Genomic DNA, 23,133 nt, shown 5'->3' with positions numbered 1-23,133 from the left:
GTTATGCATAAGTACTTTGTATCTCTGGCTACTCAGCGCTACTGCGGGCCCGCCGAATAGCTACTCGACGATTTATACTGAACGCTTAATGTCTTTGCTGATGTTGACTGATGTTTCTGTTGCTGTTGTTATTGTTGGTGCTCGTGAGCTGTTGCGTCTACCACCACGACTCGGATATTGTTGCGGCTGAGGTGTCGAGAGAGCGAGTAAATGTGCAACTCACAGTCCACATTACGCGCTGCTGCTTGCCTTGTTGTTGTTTGTTTCTTTTCTTTTTTTTTTAAAGAAAAATATTTTCTCATTTTTTTATTTGCTTTGACTTTATTATTTAAATAATATGCTGCTCATTCATTATTTACATTAGCTACGCTGTACTCGTATATAAATCATACGCTTTATTGTTGTTGCTGCTCACCAACACACAAACGCACACGTTTTTAATAGCAATAAAATGGCAGGACTAACACCGGCATAGAATTTTGCCGCACTGAAAGGGTATGTAGTGTTGCTGTGGCTCATTTGTAATGGCAAAGCGTTTACAAGTATTTCCCGCTCACAGAACACCCTTCCAATGCTTGTTAGCCTAATGCTCGGCTTGCCTATCCAAGCGAACGATCAGCAAACGACTCACCCAGCCATCCGTCAAGCGTCACACAAGCGTGGCAGCTGTGTTTGGTGTTATTCACCGGCGCTATTGCGACATATTGTTGTTGTTGACTTGTACATGTTGTTATTGGCAGTATCACATCGGCGCAACGTGTTGCCGAACGGAAGCATTATTGTCAGTTAAATACCAACTGATATGCGCAAAGCTCAAATTGGCGGTCAGATTGACGGCCTAGCGAACGCAGCAATAGTAAAAAGACAACGGAAAGTACAGTGTTCACTCGATATAATTACTTTGAGTGAAACCATCACAATAATAGCCAGTTCCATATCTTGTATCATTAAATTCAATGATTTACTTTCTTCTTTAAACCGTTATTTAGCAATGTCTTAAAATGTATATATATGGACTAACCGTCCAATTGTTCTCCGCAAGTTCTTTATAGCCCTCCCCGCGAGCAAGAAGTACCTTGAACTTTATGGGATCTGTCTCCACTTGGGATATTAGCAGTAATCGAGTAGATCCTTGCTCCAGCGGACTGCTCTAAAGATCTTGTTGAACATACCGTTCAAGGTTCCATCTTTTTCGGTAGACCACGCTTTCTCGGACGTCTCTAAAAATCTTGCGGAGAACAATTGGACGGTTAGTCCATATATGTACATTTTGAGAAAGGGGCAATTGGAGAAATTGTTGAAGTCTACTCGGCCCAGATCGACCAACTGTTATAGTGCTAAAGAAGAGGAAGAAAAACCGTTGAATTTTTCAAAAAATTTAAGGGTCTTGTTCTTGAAATAACCAACAATTTTTTATTATGAAAGATCCTGAACCCAAGCAGATGTTTTAGACAAAACTTCATTATTTTCTTTTCAGCTATTGCAGTAGAAATCTTTGTGAGTAATGTTAATGAGCATGTACTGTATCGTACAGTGCTCTCTATGTACTATCTGTCGGCGTACGCAAATTTCTTGATGACAGCTACTTATCAAAGGCGTCAGTCGTTTCACTCATCAGGGTTGACAATTTTTTTTCTTATCTCGAACAAATAATTGTGGCCATTTTTAACTTTTCTGTTATATATATTTTTTTTATTTTTATATATTTAGTAATCATACACAAAAATGTTCATCTCAACCGTTACGCGTGGTAAAGTGACATTTTAATTATTCACTCTTGATGACTTAGGAGGTAAGTGGGTTCTAATTTTTTGTGAATATTTTTGACTATGCCTATTCATATATATATATATATTTATTATTTTATTTAATAGATATAATATTGTACTTAAAAATAGTTTTTATATTTATATTCACAAAATATTATAAGAATTTTAGTGTTTCTTAGATGAGATACACACTAAATTAGCCGATAAAACAGAGATGATTTTGGAAAAAGTTAGCAAACTGTGCTTCAACTATCAAATATTTTTTTTGAATCAATCTCGCATGAACGAATGCTATGTTTCTATATCCCATACACCATCAGCCTAATATTGCATTGAGAACACTCCGAATTTCCTTTATTGAATTAAAGATTACCCTACCAGTAATACAATATATTGCAAATACTTAATGTAATACCTGCTGTAATCTTATAATTGCCATGAGCAGCGTATTTTGAACTCAAAATTCTTCCGCCAATGTGCATGTAAAATACATACATAAGTTCAATTGCCGCTCTCTTTTTTTCTGCATATATTTTTATATACTATATGAATGGGATACATCTGCCGCATATCCATCAGCAGTGCCTCGAGTTTATTTAATTTAAAAGATAATTTAATCGAAAGTGCATGCACATGGGGGTCCACAGTGGCAAACATTTAAATAATAATATATTTTTATACTGATTTAAATAGACGAAACAATAATTAAGGCTTTTATTTGACCATTTTTAGTATAAACTAATTCTGGTTTGTTTATCCTAGAAAAAGGCATGGCTCATTTATTTATATTTTTCACACGAAAACACACTCAAAAATGTTGTATTTGTCAGAATTTCACAAATTCACAATTAATTGCAAATTTTACGCTTTGCACAGCTAACAAAAGAAAAAAAAGCAAGATAGTGTAAATTGTTGCCAAAAAATTTGCAATATTGGGTCACATGTCGTGTTGCAAAAACTTATCACATGTAACAAATGAAATACAACAAAAAATATTCAAACCTCGATGATGATAGATGTGTTGGAAGAGAATATGATGCTATGATGCAAAGGCTTTCAAAATTTATCGAGAACTCGATAGTAGAGAGTGGGAATTCCTAACTCATTTGTCAAATTGCAGAAAGTTGCGTTCACAAGATTTTAAATCGAGAATAAATAATGCCTTAAAGATCTCTCACAACCTTTGTAGCCTTCTAAGATAAATTGTGTTGTACAGTGTAATTCTTATAGATGTCATCATCTTAGCAGAAATGCAACAGATACCAACATCTGTCAGGCGAGCTGTTAGTGTCATTTAAGGTGAATCTATTAATGTCCACAGATCGTATAGAAATATGCAATGCTTTAATATATTTTAATAAGAAATTAACACTAAAAAAGAGATTAAACGAGTATACTTATATAGGGTATATAAAATATTGCTTCTCTTCGAAATACTCTTCTCAATGATATGGCCGACATATAATTAAGGATGTGTATGTAATATATTTGAAAAAAAAACTCAATAACATATAAGCTGAGACTTTTACTTTTCCATTAGTATTGTAACAAGGATCTAATTGAGCTGATCATATAGATAATTTTTTACTGACTTAAATTCTTCATGACAAAAACCTTGAAGTAGAGGTATGTAGACATTATAGTAGTAAGACAAATAGAGATCTTGAAAATAAGTATATGCTAACCTCAAACCCCTTCGATATACTCTTCTCAATTACTCCACGCTCTCATGGACCAACAAAAAAGAGATGTAAAACAAAAGACACGTTCTTGAACTCCGCGATCAATTTTTTTGGAACACGTAATTCTTATTACCATGTACTACTTTTAAATTTCATATTCATACATTATGTAAATATTGATTTGGGTGTATACAATTCGATCCGCGTACATTAATTTAAAATGCAAAACTGAAACACTTGTGCCACAAGTCAATATTTTTTTTTTATTTATTTCCTCCAATTATTGTTGAAGCACAAAGTTTGCGTCAGTCAAAAGGTTTATGTTTGCACAGTGCGAAGGTGCGAAAAACAGCCAATTTGTATGTACACATATGTACATGAGCCTGTCATACAAGACAAATATGTACATATGGTGCAATGGACAATGATTCGACATGATCGCAGCTTGGGACACGTTCATCATCAGACACTTTTTAGCTCAACATAAAAATAGATCGCAAATTTATTAAAACTGATCGAGGCAATTGACGAATTATTGTGCGAGTAAACAAATAAAATAGTAATTCAAAAAGGGAAAAGAGAAATTCAAAAAAATACAAACATATTGAGCACATCAGCTGATCAGTAGACCACATTTGATATCAACAAATTGAACTTGAAGAAATAATTTTAAGTGCTAAAAAAGTGCTTCTCAAATTGGAAGAAGCTTAAGATCTGTTCGGATACTATGAAACATAAACTGAACTTCATCGAATGGTGTACTAGATCTATTGCTGATCTCAGCAGATCACTAAGATCAGGAAGGCGCCCAAATTTATATTCCTACATAGTTCGTAGATAGTGCTCACCTAAAAACCTTTTTTTTTAACATTACAATAATTGATCATGCTTACAGATTACTCTCAAAGCCAACGCATCGCATCTTATGTCAGAAGCATTTCTTATACCAAAAATGCATCTACGTAATACATTTAGGCAGCAAAAACTAAAGCAAATTTCCACATGATGAAGGTAATCTAATATAATCTCAACAAAATTAATAACTCCACTGACTGTCACTGCTTTTAAGCTACAGTATAACTGCTTATATATTGCAACCTCGTGTCTAAGGCATAAATTATGTTGTAGCTTAGTTGGAGGAACACTTGGATCAACATTTGTCTAGCGCGTAGAGGCGCGTGAGCTAGTAAATGACTATGTAAAATCATAAGCATGTACATATGTATCAATGTATATATTTATTTGTATACACATGTATGTGCTCAAGCTATTATTAACTACCTGAGATTTTTATGGCATTGATAATACGAAAATAAAATGTTAATGCTGTAGCACGCTGAAAATTTATTGGCGCAAGCTAAAAATAAGAATAACAATAATAAACATATACACAGTGAGGGGTTTTTTATATACTAAGTGGGGTACTTGGAAGATACATGTGCATTTACATACCACTCTTTAGGATTTACTTGTTTTTAATTGACATTCAATTAGCATAAATCGACAATCTGTTAATTGAGTCAATTAGTAAAATGTTCAATGTTGTCTAAATTAAAAGTTTAGTCTGAAATTCTTAGAAAACTACATTAGTTTTCCTAAAAACAATTTTTTTTCGAGGGCTTCACACTTTTTATATATTTTTGGTATACAAAAATTGCAAAAAATGTTAACAATTTAATACATCAGCTTTGTTATATACAACGTTTGCTAGACGTCATTGATTTCATCACTTAACTCTCATATGATTTCATGAAAATCATTTCCGCTGATTGCAATAATCTTTTTCGCGTTGGTTTTCCAAAAAACAGAAACCAAAATACCACTATTAAAAGCCGGAAAAATAACATTTTCTAAAGAAAATTACATTAATCAACCACAGACCAATAGTCTACAAAGCAGATGGTGCTTGCCAAATTGGCCGGCCTATGTTTCCCTTGCTTTTAAAAAACAGGCAAGAGAGATTATAAAATTATTAGTACACAAAAAGAAACATCAATCAAAATTCAAAAACAGGAGATACAAAGAAAGCGAATGCCATATGATAAGCCAATTGGAGGTTAATAAACTGTCTGGAAAGTTGCATTATCAAATGCAATAAAAAAGCTCAAAAATGGAGGAATGTGTATAAGATAGACAGTAAATAAATCAAAGTGAAACGTTTCCTTTAAAAGAATCTTTAAAATTTCTTAAGAGTGGTGAATCGAACAAACCTTTGGCAAGCAGTAGAGCAGTAGTAGGCGCTTTTTGAACTGTTAGAAAATGTTGAAGAATGGCTAAAGGAAATTAAATGATCATTAAGTTCAAATAAAGTTTTATTTTTCCTACCAAGGCTCATGAGACATTTAAAGCGAATCCCTTAAACTTACTACAAATTACATAATCAAAATGCGAGCTGTTAACATTTTGTTGATAAGAGTTGTTTACAAGAACTCAGTTAGTGATTAAAAATCGGAATTCCCGTGCTTCCCTAGAAATTGATGTACTAAAAAATTTTGTTTCCAACTGCTTTTTTTCAACACAACACAAACAAGTTGTTGTCTATCAATTTCATAAGCCCTACCATTATTTTGATACTTGCCTAATCAAAGTACCCTCAACAACTAATCACCAACTATGCGCCATAATGATAAGTAGTCTATCGGGATTGGTGGGTATTTCTATTTCACAAATTTTAATTTCCGTCAAACAAATATCAAACTAAAACTGTTGCGAAATCAACAATAAATACCACCAAAACTATACTAAAACAATCCGACAGGTATTCATCACACATTTATTAATATAGCATATTTATAAACATTTCCACTGTGCGACTTAATAAGAAGTCTGTCAAACATAAATTGATAAGAGCTTCTTACTACAGTGGGAATATACCGGCGTTATTTATATTTATTATGCCAGTTATAGATAAACCAACTCATATTGATTAAGTTTTTGGTACGTCACCACTAAGTACAATTCGAACATATGTTGACCGCGTGAGGTAATTAAAATTTTAGCAATAAGAAAGTACATATATGTATGTATGAGTCGTCTACCGCATTAGCGTCATCAAATATAACAATCTGGCTCGTGGGTTAATGTACGTGGTCGCAGAAGATTAGATGTGTTTCAATATACATAGGCATGCATCAAAATTTAATATATTCAATGGAGAAATCAATTAAAAAAATATATTATTTTTAATTTTTGAAATAAATATTTTTGATTTTATTTAAATACGATTTTTTTTCAACGCAATATTATAAGCGAGCGCATGAGAGAGGCAACATAGTTGAGCTGTCAAATTTTCATAGAAATTATTGGCATTTCACTTCTCTAGTTCATGACGTCACAACCTAAAATATTTAGCTGTCAAACTGCATCAAAAAAAGACGATAGCTAAACTGTCTTAGCCTCTACCTATTTATATAGATTTCGGTTATGTTACTCTCTTTTGAACATTAAAGCAAACACCAAAACTTGACGCTTGCGAAAACAGGCCCAAAACTGTCAGCGTTGTATGCGTCACAACTTTAGTATCGCCATTTAGCAATAAGCTATGGCTATTCTGTTTAATGCTATTGTGACGAATTTTTATTTTCACAGATAGGCGATGAATAATTCACTAGGCATTATTTACACTACGATTTAAATAGGCTTTTCTTTTAGGACACAGGTACATATGTAAGTATGTCTATAGCTTAAAGTATTATTTAGTAGAATTGACTATTGTTACTATTTTTATAAGGCATTAGTGCAAATAATACTCGTATTACTCACAAAAGTGAAAATAAAATGTTAATAATAGTAAGATAACTGTAATAAGTTGAATATAGATTTGCATGTGTTCTATAGACAGACATGTATATATGTATGTACAAATGCCAAAATTTTTGTTTTCATGTTAATTTAACTAAATTATCACCATATGCTGATTATAATTAAAATTTTAATAACATTTTTTTTAATAATTATCATTTTTTATTTCTTTATTATCATCACTTATTTTACTTTGTACTCGCGCAATTGTAAATTTCCATTGATACACAAATCTCTGTCAATTTTATGAGTTTATTAGCGTAATAAAATGAGCGTTTTACTTGAAATTAAAGCCGCAGGCGCCCTTCACATCTGACATTATCTTTGAAATGTAGTAAGTAGGTACTCGTGAATAGAAATCACATAAAATACGCTTATTTGTATGAAAGAGTATGTGAATATCACGAAGTAATCACACGACTGTGTCTCATGCTTTATCATTTAATCGAAGTGTGGGTACATGCTTACATATAGACCATATAGATATTTTGGATGGTTGTGTAAAACACATAAGCTTATATAAATAGATAGATTACGGAATTGTATACTTTTAAGTACCTTCTTTATAATTGAAAAAAGTTCTTATATTTTCTATGAAATCAATATTATATCTAAGAATATATTATTAGATCTAAGAATAAAAGTATAAATCTTACGTGCTCTAGAACTTCAATAAAAATTATAAAAAAAAACCTAAACAAAGTATAAAACAGGTTTTATTAAAGCGTTTGAAGAAAAATGTCAAAGCAAAACAATTCTTAATAAATCAAAAAATGTAAATTAGTTAGAACGTCTTTATCTCCCTTTAATTCTGTAATTCTTTTTTAATTATGTGCAAAATCAACGCAATATTCAGCGCACTACTAATCCGTGTCTATAAAAAATATACTCATTCTCCTTATCTATTAATAATAGACTCATATTTTGCGAAGATTACCTAGCCGATCATTTGAACAATATTGTCGTTAATTTAGGTCAACTAAGCTGATTTCAAAATTTAAATGTACGAAATAAGTCTAGTCTATTCGTTCTATCCCAATCATTGATTCATATAATTTATTACTGCAGGTGATATGGCTGGAACAAAGATCGAGAAATATTAATGTCTCTCCGAAGCAGTGCAAAGTCTGGCCTCTTATATGTGCTCCAGCATTAGTAATAGTACAAGCAACAATTTTGAAAAATATTTTTTTGTATGTAGTCTACAGACGTGTACTATTTTCATTTGAAACAAGCTTTATCAATTCTTGTTTTGTGTTATTTTTTTTCTGTGCTCAGATTTTGTCAGTATGCTATTTGTTCTAATTTGCGTCAGTTAATTCTGATAAGTAAATACATATATTTTCCTTTATACATTTTATTACGTTTACTGAATATTGAATATTGCATCAACACAAAAAAAATATAATTACACTGTGATAGTCAAAAAAAGGCAAGACCAAATTCGACGGTTTCTCCCTATTTCGGGTCCTACGAATCGAACTGCACCATTACTTTTTTGAGTTAAAAAAATTGATTAAATATCAGTTTTTTCGACATATTGGCTATAAGGACACAAAAAACATTGATTTTGGGGTTTACAGTCATCTAAGAACTTAAAGACGGACTTATTCTGAGAAGCTTTGCCAAAGAAGGTTTACCAAAAAAGTCAACATTAAAAAAGTTAGAGACCGAGGAAAAATGTGCCTTTCTCTTACAATGGGCCACTTTGATGAAAAACTTCAACAAAAATTTTTGTATGAAACCATGATTGTAACTCAAAAAAGTAATGATGCAGTTCGATTCGTAGGACCCGAAATAGGGGAAACCGTCGAATTTGGTCTTGTCTTTTTTTTTTTTTTGAAAAAAACTATCACAGTGTTATTGGCAAATCGCAAAAATTCTTTAAATAATAATATATGTATATTTAATAACTCAAAATAATAAAATTATAAAAGATTAAATATTGTGTGCATTAAGCTTTTTAAAACATTGACTCAGGCCTTACACAACCAACACTAACTTAAGCTTTTCTACTCCGATAACAGTATCATGCAAGTAACAGTCACTGTATTGACATTATCGGTTAAGGATTCAAGTAGCCCAAGGCTTATGTTAATGAACAGACTCTGTTATATATGTACAATATTTTTTATCATCTATGACTCTCATTTACAATATTTTTTAGAAACAGTTTTCTATAAAAAATAATCTTAACTAAATAATACCGCAATTGAGCGCTATTATTTAAATGGCTGATTGAGTTACTGTCAACATGAGTGGTACCCATGCAAATCAAATCCAGTTATAACAGACATGTATACATACAAGTATGTGAGTGTTAATTAGTAAATTAGGTAATTGAAAACATTTTCATACAAATAATTTATTGATTTTTGATTGATTGCACAAATTATTTTCTGTTTGTATAATTGAAAGATGTGTGAAAAATGTCAACAATAAAAATGTGAATCCAATATTATTTACTCGTTTGACGCACAACTATAGCGTCGATTCATACACTGACTCTCTAAACTGCACCAGTCAAATAATTCTAGCATATTTTTTTTTATTTTTTATTTACAGAAATATTTATTAAAGGTGGTTTTTACCTAATATATTTAAGTTGAAGCGATTACTTTTTCTTTCATTTGCATAAACAATTCGTGGTATTTCATTAACTAGGTGTTAACGGTAGCGGAATTGGTCATAAAAGAACTATATATACATATTTATATTCCTGGGTAATTCACCGCGCTCCAACTTGCTTTTTTGTCTCATTAACCAAAATCGTTTTACCAACATTTCTGCTCTTCTCTTTATGTGTAAATACTTCACACTCATTGACAATGTGATAATATTTTTGTATTAAGACACCTCGATTGTTTATGAAATATTCATTATAATTTCATTGATATTTGTGTTGAAAAGCCAACAGGAAGTAGCCACAAATTGCAAAATACGCACGTCTTTCGCAATGATTTCATTTTTTTATCTCTTTTGTTATACTTATCGCGGTATTATACGATTTCACTTAATTTTTGAGTTTAATTATATTTTAATAAAAAAATTCATTAAAAGTATTATCTTCGATCTATCTTATAAATAGCGTATTTGCTATTTTCAGCTGTGATGGGTTGTTGTCACTTTGTTATCTTCATTTATTTTTAGAAGCACTCTATGGTTTTATTTTTAGGACATTGCATATTTTGAGAACTCTGTGAAAAACGTTGTAGAAATCTAAATCAAGATTAGGATTAATTTTTTACAATTGAAATTTACAATATTTTACAACCACACCATGAGACTGTATAACTATCCGTAAATCATTAAATATGTACATACACTGTGTTCACCTTACTATATGCTCTAACGCACTGTTTAAGTGACTTTAGCTGATATTTGTTATCTGTTGTAATTACGAAAATCCATAAAAATATTTTACAATTTTTACAGCATTTTTAATTACATAGAAACCAATTACGTATTTCCTGCGTTTATGCGTACAGTGAAGCCTGGATATGATACACAAATGAAATTAAATTACAAATATATTTTCTTTATATTTTGACTCCTTAAATTATACTTTTGAGTCACAAACTATTAGATGGAAAAGGTTTTTTTTTATTTTTTTTTAATTATAGAAATATTTTTTGTTTTTTTTTTTTTGTTTTTAAATCCTTTTTATATATTTTCATATTAAGAACATGTAAAAACCAGCGTGAAAATCACATTTTAAATAAATTATTTACAATAAACAATTTTTATGACGGCTCTTATAGTTAAAGAAGTGATTAATAAAGCAGTAATATGTTAAAACCACGGTTTTTAAAACTCATTCATATATTAATATGTGCCAATTGTATTCTACGAAAACCGATTGTGGCCTGCATTAACAATCTTTATGAGTTACGCTGGTAGTGGTGAAGTTTCACTGAAGTGAGCTGTGAGTGAGTGATGGACACTTAAGTGGGGAAAGCAACTATCCAAGTACTACTGTATTGTATTGACCTTTAATTTATGCATAGAAACACGACAAAGATTACATTTGTTTACATACATATTAACATATTTATCTATATAAAATTGTATATTGGGTTGTATATAAGCACTCTACTGTCACTGAGCCATTTTGCCCGCCAGCAAAGCCATCAAACTGACCTTTCTCCGTTGCCAATTATATTTGCTATTTTACAAACAATTTCTTGTATTGTAATTATTTAATTTTTATTGATTTGCCAATTGAACACTCGAACAACCTGTTCAGATGAACTTCAATTGAAATGCAGCTACACAATAAAAATAACAAACAAATTGTTTTCGCTACTCTGAAGTGCGTGTATAAGTGTGTGCTCGTTTGCTTTCCACCATTTAAATTCCCCTTTATGTAAATTTCTATGGATTTCGCATGAAACGTTTTTAATTAAATATGCAAAACGTGTGGCTTCGACACATTAGCCTGCTGTCATATAAGCGACACGTAGCGTCATCATTGTGGCAAAAAAAAAGTAGAATAAAAAAATCAAGAAACAACAACTAAACGACGTCCGCTTGGTGGTCCAAGGTGCAAATAATATTGAGTCATTCAACTGTGGCATCTAATAGTATACAAACTACAAAAAACTTTGAAGCGCTCGAACAATGTTTTCCTTGAATTTCAAATGTATGCTAGAAATATATCCAGTATACTCTAACATATGTAAATATGTATGTATGTAAGCACTATGTTAGCATCTATAACAGCATTCTGTTATGTTAACCCATATTTGTGCTCACGTTTTTGAAATAAAAAATGGCAAAGCATTTTGAATTTTTAAAATATTCGCAAAAACCTCGCAGCAGAGAGTGCCGGCGATCGCATTTATCGAGCGAAGTGAACGAATGAGCGAACTAGCGGTGCAAATAAGGTCAGTAGGAAAAGGCAATGTGGTTAGTGACCTTTGCTGTTTTTTCTGTGACGAGTTTTAAATATTTTAAACGTATTTTTTTATTTTATTTCATACTTTTTTAAGTGTAATAAAACTATAATTTTTATTAGTTGAAAACACAGTTAGGCGAATCAAAACACAGTACTATGATATTTTTGTTACAAATCCATCAACTTCGGGTTTCTCTTATTAGTAGCTGATCAAGAGAGAAGTATTAGAAATATTCAGTTTTGAGCATAAGAAAATCTATAATATGTTTTCAGATAGACTTCTGTTTCTCAAAGTATAATTTGAAGACTTAAGACTACAATCTGTTGAAACGATGAAAGAGTAATCTTATAATAGAATATTCGAATTATTATTTGTGTAAATAAATGAGAAAAATCACTGCAAAATTCTCTTCGTTTCTAATTGCAAACTTCTAGAACTAAAAAATAAAATTCGAATTTCGCTTACCCATACATCGCATCGACCAGATCACGTTCCCATGTCATTAGTCGCTTCATCTTGGCGGCTACTGTCTCTGAGCGCGTTAACGTCGCCGTTGTGGCAATTTTGTTGCCGGTAAGGGGCACTGTAAATTGTACCGTGATTGCGGTGAAGTTGCGACGATTTTCGTAAAGTACACTTCAATGTGTACTTTTTTATCTAGGAGATTTTAGTGTTGTTGTTCGGCAATTGTTTGTAACAAACAACAAACTGGAAGTGTCTATTTGGGAAGTGTCTGCGCAGTTACAGTTGTAAGCAGCTTCTAAGCAAGTTTCTTTTCGGTGCTGTAAGGTTCCTTGATGTTCTCTGTTTTATGCTGCGCCTTAATTAAATGCAATAAAACTCGAAGCGACTCGAATTTTATGTAATTTATGTAAAAAATTGTTTATGTTGTTGGTTTTCAGATTTTTACAGCTTTCTCAAATCTGTTTTGTGTGCGAAATGTTGTAGGTAGAATATTGTTTTTTACTTTTGTTGTTGTATTTTGTTTATGTTGTTGTATTTTACTTGTGTTGTTGTATTTTATTTATGTTATTGTATTTTATTTGTTATTATTTTTAATATATTTTGCTTTGTTTTATAGAGATTTGGTGCAAACGCTTTGTTTTATTAAACTTTCAATGCAAAATGTTGTTGTTGTTCACCATAGTTACCACAACTGACGCTTATTGTTTCCACATATGTCACTTGGCTTTGTGCTAAATATGCTGTTTGTTCTAGTTCTCATGTTGGTATGTTATTCTTGTTGTTGATTTTTTTTTTTTGTAAACTTGCCGCTGCCTTGGCTTTGACACGTGTGTTGAAGACTCTTTAGATTTGTTTATGTATGAATGTTTATGAATATATACGTATGTATGTACTCTTTTTTTGGCAGCAATTGCTAAGGATTCTTTTAGGGTTGTTGGGGTTAATAAAAAGTTTATATTTATTTTATTTGCGAAATTTTATTATTTGAGTTTTCAAAGGTTGTCTTGCTTATATGCTGCTTCGTTGACTGCTATGACTCATATTGTTGCGAAAATTTGTTTTTTTTTTTAATTTATTGCAAATTTTCACTGCAGTCGCTTTAGGGCGGTTTTAAGTTTCTTTAGTAACACTATATATACACAAAATAGCTTGTATGATTACTACAAATATATAAATGTATATTTGTTAAGTTTGTGTAGCTTTTGTTGTTGTAAAATTTTGCAAGCAGCACTGTAATTAAATAATTATTCAATAATTAAGCGTTTTTTTCTTGTTATCGCGCAGTTTCAGCTGTTTCTTTTCTTTTGTTTTTGTATATTCAGGCGTTGTTGTTGCTTTTTCTCATATAAATTTCTTATTTTACTTCACTCTACTTTGTATTCTGTTAACTTAACAACACTTTTGTATTAACTTGTCAATATAATTTGCTCACTTTATCAACATTATATAAATTTTAATAGTAAAAAATTCAATTTTTTTTATGTAGTGCCTTGCACTTTTCATTCGCTAGTGTCCACACTTACGCGCAACAAACTTTTCCTTTCACCTGATAAATTTACAAATAACTTTTGGCATCCACTATCACTAACCGCATACTAATTAACATTTAATTTTTGAGATTCAAATTTTCGAACACAGAAATACAAATAAATCTGTTTCGTGTCAAGAGGGAAAAAATACGCGATCTTCAATGACGACGTACTAGTACACTCGCACAGCAGATAGTAGCAGTCAAATGGCACAACAAATGTGCGAGCGCGTTTTATTTAAAAACAAAAAAAAACTTTTAAAAATAATACAAAATGTTAACAACAACAATAAAAAAATGCGAACAACGCCGGTGCGGGTCTTTTCACAAATACCATACCTCAAACTCACTACACTGCTATATATGTATACAACAACACAGAAAATACTTATTAAAAGTATTTTGCTCCCACAGAGCGGTGAGCGACGAGCTGACGACAGCCGAGTGACGTATTGTTGTAGTTGTTTGTAATCATTATGTGTAAAATATATTTGCGCTTGACTTTATTTTTTATACACTTTGCTTTCTAACCCAGTACGTACGCTTGCCATACCGCGCGCCAATCGCGACAATATCGCAACTTGTGCTGTCAAACAAATAAACAAGCGCGCAATAGCAACAAAAACAACAGCGTTTTTTATGCGCTCACAGCGAAAGCAATAACTGCGGCATAAATTTAGTCTGATGCCTCGTGGAGCAGGTGGCGCGAGGGGAATGGCGTTGCTGCGACAGCCGGTGCTAAAAAAGCACAGTCGGCACGAGTACTCTGTAGTAGACGCGAAGTTGCTCACAATACTGCAGAGATTTTTTGTTGCTAGCTGCTTTTGTTGAGTACATTTGGTAGGGATTGGCTGGTGTTATTGCTTTTGCTTTTGTCGCAAAATGCCAATTTTGAATGAATTGGGGGGATTTTGTGGTATGGCACTCGTAGTATACTCAGCGCTCTCAACACGCTCGCGCCGTCGCCGCTTGTTATCGTTCGCTCTGCTCACAACAGTTCGAGCAACAGTTGGAGCAACAGTTTACTCACAATGATCGCTGTTGTTTTGATTGTTGTTGTTATTTTTATTGTACTGCAATGACGCTGTTTATTTGTTGTTTATATTTTTATCAGCATTGTGGTTTTTATTTTCATTAATTTTGTGTTTCGACTTTGCGAATATTTCGTTTGCTTTTGTTACTTTGCCACTTCGGGTTTTATAGTTTTATAGGAAAATAAAATTGTGCTTCATCCTCCGCCTTTACTGGTTATATGGCCCAGCTTTTATGAGGTGGCTGCCGGTTATCAAACAAATTGACGATTTTACCAAGTTTTGAACATCCACGAAGCAGCTGATTGTAATTTCGACTAATTTTTTTGGTCGAAAATATTCTCAAACCTTTTCGTAATCTAACGAGTCGTACTCCGAAAACTTGCTTTACAGATTTCGATTATACGGTGATTCCAAGTTATTGCTTATTCTACTCTGACTTCAAAAAATATGTAAAACAGTTGAACTTCCAGAACTCTTAACTCGAAGTTCTCCATAATTCATACTACTGAATTGGCAATAGAAGTCAAAATTCATACAAATTACCTTCTATAACTCAGAAGTCTCTCTAACTCTAAGTTTTTTTGTGGATTATGGTGATTCGAGTTAGAGAAGTTCCACTGTATAATGAAGGCACTGGAGTGGACTCAAAAGCAGAGATAGTGAAACCTTAGAATAGCAGTCTAAAATAAAAATTTACGTATTTTAGATATTGAAAATGCAATAGTTTTTCCTACAGGGTATGCGTTTACAGGCACTAACCTTCGGTGTTGCAAAGACCTCAATGTAACATTTTTTTTGTTGCAAACTAAAATGTCTCGCCTTGAATTTGTTTGTAGTGATGCGACTACTGTTATACTACAAGCGTAGGCCCATGTATCACTCACTATAATACATATAGGCCTACGAGCTACTTACGTACATTCGTAAATACGTATGTACATATGTATGCTGCTAATATTGTGTCGTCTGTTACTAAGCACAGCTTAACACAACAAACACTTGTGAAGATGAGTATTTATTTTTGTTTTGCAAAATCAAAAAATATTATCTTAGAGCTCTTACGCTCTCATTGCTCAGCTGTCGCTCCAAGTATACTAAATTTGCAGCATATTGTTGCTGTAATTGCTTTATGATAGCAATTGTTTATTTTTCCGTCCGTTGTTATTTTAAAACAGCCGATTAACATTTTGTGGTTGCTCTTCCGTTTTAATAACATAGTTGTTGTTATTGTAGTTTTTATTATATGTGCTTTTTATTGAAAACTGAGCGAATTAGCCCAGCAGCAAATGAGAATGGTTTCCAAAAAGAAAAACAACAACAATTTGAAATTTTTGCATAAACCGCATCGAGCATCGCATAATTGCTGAACGGAAGTGCATAATCATGCCTCCGACGCCTGTAGTTTTCGCATTCACAATAGTGCTATTGTTGTTGTTGTTGCCGCTATTGTACATGCTTGCTTTTGTTGCTGTTATTGTCGTTGGTATCGCTGTCAGTGTCAATGGCAACACCTTCGCCGCCGTTTGGATCCGACTACTAGCTAACTTGGCAGGTGTTACGCTTTGTTTGAGATGAACAATGCAAAAAGTTGTTGGTGTTGTTATAAATAATACTAATAGTAGCTGTAATGTTGTTTCAGATCTAATCTAATTTATGGCAATTCTCATTACTACTATTAAGCTATTTATAGTCGAAAACTAATTGCGCTCGCTTGCTCATTCAACACTTTTGGTTTGAAATTTTTTCCTGTATGTACTTTTTTGTTGTTGTTATTTGCATTGAGTTTTTGAAATAACTCCTCTTTTTATAAAAATGGTATTACAGTTAGCCAACATTTATTTAGATAAGTTATTTATTTGAAAAAAAAAAAAATCACTGCAATTTCACTTACGATTTGACTACTTAGAAATATATCCAAAGTGTGGTTCACCAAGTCTTTCTTAAATTAATGTTATTTCGACAGAAATTATTATATTGCTGGAAAGAAATGAATCGCTTTACGCTTGAATTATGTTGGGATATATTATGAATTTCATTTCCAACAATTTTGTTTGAATAATCACAATCACATATTTTTCGACAAACCTGTTATAGCTAAACTTCAATTAGAGTCTCTGTCTAAATAATGTCCAATAAGCACATGATACTTCAGTATAGATCTCGAGACAGCAATCCATGAGATGTTTATTGAAACCGTAAACAAGTTTACTTCTGTAACCAAACTTCCTTCAACCAAAGCCCCACATTGGAAATTTATTTTATGTGAAAGCACTTAAAATATTCGATACTATTCAAAGGTTAATAATGAAATGTTCCTAAAAAACAGTAAAGAAAATCACGCCAAGCTCTCTACAAGCAATTATTAAAGAAAACAGCTTCTTAAAAGTCTAGACAAGGATGCTGGAACATTTATGGAACAATTCAGCTCGAATATAGTAATGACTCCATAGAGATCACGTAATAATAGAATATATTTAACCGGTGACAGTTTTTCAAAAGTTCAACTGGTTTAAGAATACGAAAGTCATCATTAAAAGTATGAAACTGTTCCAAAAACTGTTTGAAATATTCAGTGCATTTTCATGATATTACTCGAATTTTCATGAAGATTTTGAGTGGCCTATCCAAACTGGGTAAAATTGGTAAAATTTTCAAAGTAAATTGAATTTTTTCAGAAATTAAAGAAAACTTCAGCAAGTATACGAAATCTTTGTGTATATAATATTGTCTTAATCAGTTAAATATTAAGTCTCTGATTCATTTATGGTTTCTGCGGTTGTACTAGCTGCAGGCTATACTGAATTAACGAGTATAATGTTATTGCCTTAACGCATATTAAAAATTTAACTTCATTTTGGAAAAATTATTTAATTATACAAGTAATTTTACACAATATAATTAAAAATATTTGTTTGCTTAAAAAAGTTTTTAGCCCACTTTTAAAGCGAAGAAGAGGGCAAAGCACACATATAATACAAATAAATATATTAATATTGTACATAAGAGCATTTGAAGGTACAACGCTTTCTTTTAGCTTTCAATCGCATTTTGAAATTATTATAATTGCGTTTAAAAAATGTGTTAACGGTATTTTTTACTACATTATCGGTTGTCAGCAAACGCCGTCAGCACGCAGAAATCAATGAAGCAACTTTTCAGAGTTTTAATAACAATTACAAAAACTCCTGCAACAACACTCCTCAAGTTTATCAGCTTATTTCCGTTGGTTGTCAAGAACGATTTCGGTTAAAAAACAACAACAATTATGCTACTGTCGCTACGACACCGACACAATAGCACAATCTTACATTTATAATATATTTAAGTAAATTTAGTTTTTATCTAAAAATAAAACAGCTGAAACACTTTGGCGCAAGAACAAAACGCAATGTTTACTTTAAGATTTGAATTCAGGTTTCCCCAATAACAAATCATCGTTCACAAACCAGGCACTTACGCTATTAAAATGCGCCTGCGTCACTCAACTTTTTAACGTCTCTCACTTCAAACACAAAACGAACTAGCCCGTACAGAGCTAACTCCACACAGTATTCACGTTCAAATATGTAATTAAAAAAGCTAAAGTTCTAAAATTCTAACGACTTTAAAGTCGCTTCGTTGTTTTGCCTTCCAAAGTGACACGAATTCGCGCGCCAAACACGCCACAATTCCACTTCGCGCACAACTCGGTAAGTCAACGTTTCGTGCCAAACTGAAAATTTACTGCGCCAGTTGGGTTTCTTTTATTGTTTCTCGTCTTCCAGCTCACCAAACTTCACGCTGCCCTCCACCGCATGCACCGCAACGCTTCTCGATTGCTTACTTGCTTGGTTAGTTAGTTAGCTAACTTTCTTGTTGTTGTTTTTTCGTGTCGCTGCGTCACTTCGTCGCAGTGCCAATGCGCCGCGTTTCACTCTCCAACTGCGTCAGCTGTTCGGCTGTCAAGCGGAGTTGCTTCTGGTTGGTAGCTAAGAGCTGTAGTAGGTAAGACCGGCTACATACCACATAGCTCAAGCGGTCAGTCTCAGGAGAACAACAACAACACTTAAAAAACTTAATATAGTATATACATGAAAACATAAAAAACGCAACTTGATATACTCGTAAGCGTCTAAGTAGGGGCTTGCAAAGAAAAAAAACTGCGACAAGCAAAACACATACAACACAAGCCGTACCCAGGCGGAAATCTGTTCAAACTTGGGTTTGTTATGTGATTCAAGAGATGAACCTTAATGACAAAAAAAGTATAGAGTGAAGATCGTGAGATCATAAAAAACTTCACTTCAGCTCTGTTAACCTTCGATAAGGTAGGAAAAGTGAAGAAGATTGCGCTAAAAAGTCGACTTTTTCGAAATAAAAAGTTAGACTTTCGATGTAAGAAGTAGAGAAAGAAGATTAAGTGCTTTCTAACAAACCATAAACAAAATTATCTTTCAGACATCTCATTTCTTCCTCCCAACAATTGAGTATAAACCAACTAGAGTGAGTTATAGGAAAAACGAAACACCTGTAACTCTCTTAATTTAGTTAATTAGCACTTTTTGCCTAAACTAAATGTGTAGCGCGTATGTATATAGATACATCGATATATTGAAAAAAATCTCTCTAATTGATGTAAGCGACTTGCTTGTACGATTCACCACTTTTCAATAACTGACGAAATAACAGCATTTCATTCAAGTACCTACTGGGTTCTTAGTCGGGCAACTGATACCAGATTTAAAAAATTTCAACAACAACAAAAACAATTAAAACTTAATCACACAAAAGCGTTTTGTACTGACAGTGATAAAGTTTGTTTTTTCCTCCTCACCGTGTGGTGGCTGGCAGAGCGCATTCGCGGTGGCGGGTGTGTTGTACTAAATTTTTAAATGACACAAAGAAATTTAAATTAGCTATGACTGAAAATTAAAAGCACACAAATGCTAAGAAAAAGTAGAAGAAGTGAAAAAGTGAGTTGTTATAAAACAGTTGTCGTTTGAAGAAGTTATTTTTATAAATATATATTATTTTTTTTTGCTACTCACTCAAGCTTCTTAATATTAACCTGCTTAAAGTTGCTAATTGAAAGGGAGCACATAATTTGTATTTACTGCAAGGCGTAAACACTACTCCCTCATTTCAAATACTGTTGATAAATTTCAGATTTTTTAAATATGTTTGCTTACTTATGCAGATATTTCTTTCATTTATTAGTACCACAAAGGAAAATTTTGGGTTTCATGCACTGCCAATGCAATACTAAATGAAATTATGTAAATATGTTCTTTATTTTCAGTTCCAATTAACATGCACACAGTCTTTACTCGCCGCTAAGTGACTCAGAAACGACAGAGAATTTTTGTAATTTTTTTTTTGTAAAGAATTTATTATTTTTTCTGTGCCGGGCACAAATTCCAATTCACTCAAGCATATGCCAAGCCCATTAGCACAGCGAGTGCTTTACGAATGTTACGTATACGCCATGAGACACCGATCGAGTCACAATCCCGCCGAATTAAATCACTTAATGAGGACGACATCACTTTTTCAATTTTAAATTTTATAAACATACATGCGTATGTGTGTGGGTGTAAATCTTATAAGTAATGTTACGTATGCGTCAACTACGCCTGCGCAGCCACTTAACGACGCTTTGACACGAAGTGAATTCAAAAATTTAATAAAAAAATCGTAAATAAATAAAGAGACGACGGAAATATTTTAATGAAATGATGTAAATGCTGTGCGACATTTATATGGTCTTAATGATTTTACGATTTTGCAACAACAATATCAACAACAACATGCGTAGCAAAAAAATGCGCTGCAGTTAATGCGAGCGAACGTAATGCGGCAACAACAAAACTGGAAAAATAAATCAATAGCAAGCAACACCGTGCGCAATTTGTTAATAAGAATAGTACAATGGCAATTGTAAATAATGATATTTTTAACAAAAAAAGCGAAAAAACTCAATAATAATCGCCTCAAATTGGCCGCACTCGTGCTTTGATTTGCGACAGCTGATCGGCGCATGGAGTTGTTGTTGATTTGCTGTTTGCACTTGCTTTTCACAATTCGCACGCCGAGTCTAATTAAATGTTAATCATTGTTTTATAAATCAATTGCTTTTAAATGAGATTAATGGCAGTGAACTGCAAAGAAACACACAAATAGATTTAGTGTGTAAGCAAGTCGAGTCACAAGGCTGGCACAATACGCGTACGAAGAAATTTATTACAGCTCAATTGTGATTAATACATAATTATATATAATTTATTGACTTGGCATATAAACACTTTTGCGTCAATTTAGCGTATTTAGAGTGTAACTGAGAAGTGAGTTTGTTGGAAAGGGAAAATATAATAATAAATACATAAACGTCAAATAAAGGTGTGTCTAAATGCTGCTTAAATATATTAAGTCTTTACCTACTGACCACTTTTGCAATTCCAACAACTCAACTGCTCACCATAGACAAGTCAATAAAAATTATACGACAGTCTCACATGCACTTAGCAACAAGTAAAGACATCTAAATATACATATATGCAGACACATGCACTCACACAATACATTTCTGAAATAAGCATAAGCAGCATTTTAACATTTCTTAGAATTCAAATGGCAGAAAAAAAATAAAAATACGGAAAGCAAACAGAAAGAGACAAACAAAGAAGTGCGAGAATAGTATTAAGCAAAAATTGTCCATTAAAAGTCAAAGAAATTAAGGTGATTTACTATTAGCTGTGGGTGATTTGCAGAAACAATAAATGTTGCAAATAGTAAAACAAAAAAAGAAAACAGGGAAAAATTAGCAATGACAAAATCGACAGTGGGTTGGAATGATCAAAACGGTAGACATAAGATATAATGTCAAAAAAAAAAAAATTAAAACAAAATTTCATGAAAAATATAAAAACACAGTAAAAGAAATAAATAAAATTGATAACAAATTATAAAAAAATATGCAGAAAATAGAAAAAAATATAATATAAATGTCAAGCGAATTTAAAATATTCAAAATTTTAAGTTTAAAAATTTAAAATAAATTTAAAAACTAGTTAAAATTGTATAAAAAATTTAAAATAATAAGACTAAAATATACATATTTTTAGAGAAAATTTTTAACAATAAAACTTTAAATATTTGAATAAAAATCAATATATTTTATTAACGAATTTCAGATATTATAAAGTTTTATAGCATGAAGAAAATAAAAATTATATAAAAAATTGCATAATATATAAAAACATAGGAAAAAGTAAAATAAATAAATAAAATTAGTAACAAATTTTAAAAAAATCAAGCGAATTTAAAATAAGTTTAAAATTTCAAAGAATTAAAAAAAATTATAACAAATTTAGTTTTTCAAAGTTTATAATTAATTGCATTACACGTGTGTGCCATATATTTTCGAACACACTGTAAAAGTGCTATAAAAATAAAAATTTAATCAAAATATAAATATTTTTAAAGCAAATTTAACAAAAAAAAATGTAATATTTAAATAAATAAATAAAAAATATGTTGTGAACAAATTTAAGATATTTTAAAATTTTATAGCATTTTAATTAGAAACCACGCGTTTATTATGCACTTTTCAAAAGCTATAAAAAATAATTTATTTATTTCTTTTTTTTCCACAAATCTTCCACTTAAAATTAAACGGCATCTAACCGTAGAATATTTACGAGAGAAGTCTCGATCTAAAACACATCACAATTAGCAAAAGAAATTTTCTTTATGCAAAGTTTATAATTAATTTCATTACGCATGTGTGCCATATATTTTCGAACACACTGTAAAAATGCTATAAATAATAACTGGTTACAAAAACACTGCAGTGTTAAATCACAATACAATTTTTCAATCTTGGCAAACAGCCAACCAGCCAACGCAAGCAAAGCGTAAAATAGTTGCGGTCAACGAAAACGAGGGTTAATGCAAAACCAAATTGCATACGCCACATTG

At 31.9% G+C, this 23,133-nt stretch overlaps 1 protein-coding gene across 6 annotated transcripts in view; it reads right to left on the bottom strand.

Moving 5' to 3' along the window:
* The window catches only part of LOC105210052 (G protein-activated inward rectifier potassium channel 3), a 99,031-nt gene that overhangs the window by 57,266 nt on the left and 18,632 nt on the right, over nucleotides 1-23,133 (bottom strand). For 2 of the 6 annotated variants that reach the window (XM_054225298.1, XM_054225299.1), the window contains exon 1: nucleotides 1-10,858. This exon is cut by the window's left edge. The exons of 2 other annotated variants lie outside the window; for them this stretch is intronic. Coding sequence is in view for 2 of the 4 variants with exons in the window: in XM_054225302.1 (XP_054081277.1) it covers nucleotides 12,616-12,665 (50 nt within the window). In the remaining 2 variants the exon portion in view is untranslated. Of the gene's footprint in view, nucleotides 10,859-12,615; nucleotides 21,945-23,133 lie in introns of those variants that run through there. 2 more of the 6 variants (XM_054225302.1, XM_054225301.1) reach the window with 2 other exon arrangements.

The sequence above is a fragment of the Zeugodacus cucurbitae genome, chromosome 2, assembly GCF_028554725.1.
Source record: "Zeugodacus cucurbitae isolate PBARC_wt_2022May chromosome 2, idZeuCucr1.2, whole genome shotgun sequence".
NCBI lineage: Eukaryota > Metazoa > Arthropoda > Insecta > Diptera > Tephritidae > Zeugodacus > Zeugodacus cucurbitae.
Note: the sequence above shows the minus strand (reverse complement) of the source record. Positions and strands in the feature narration are given on the sequence as shown.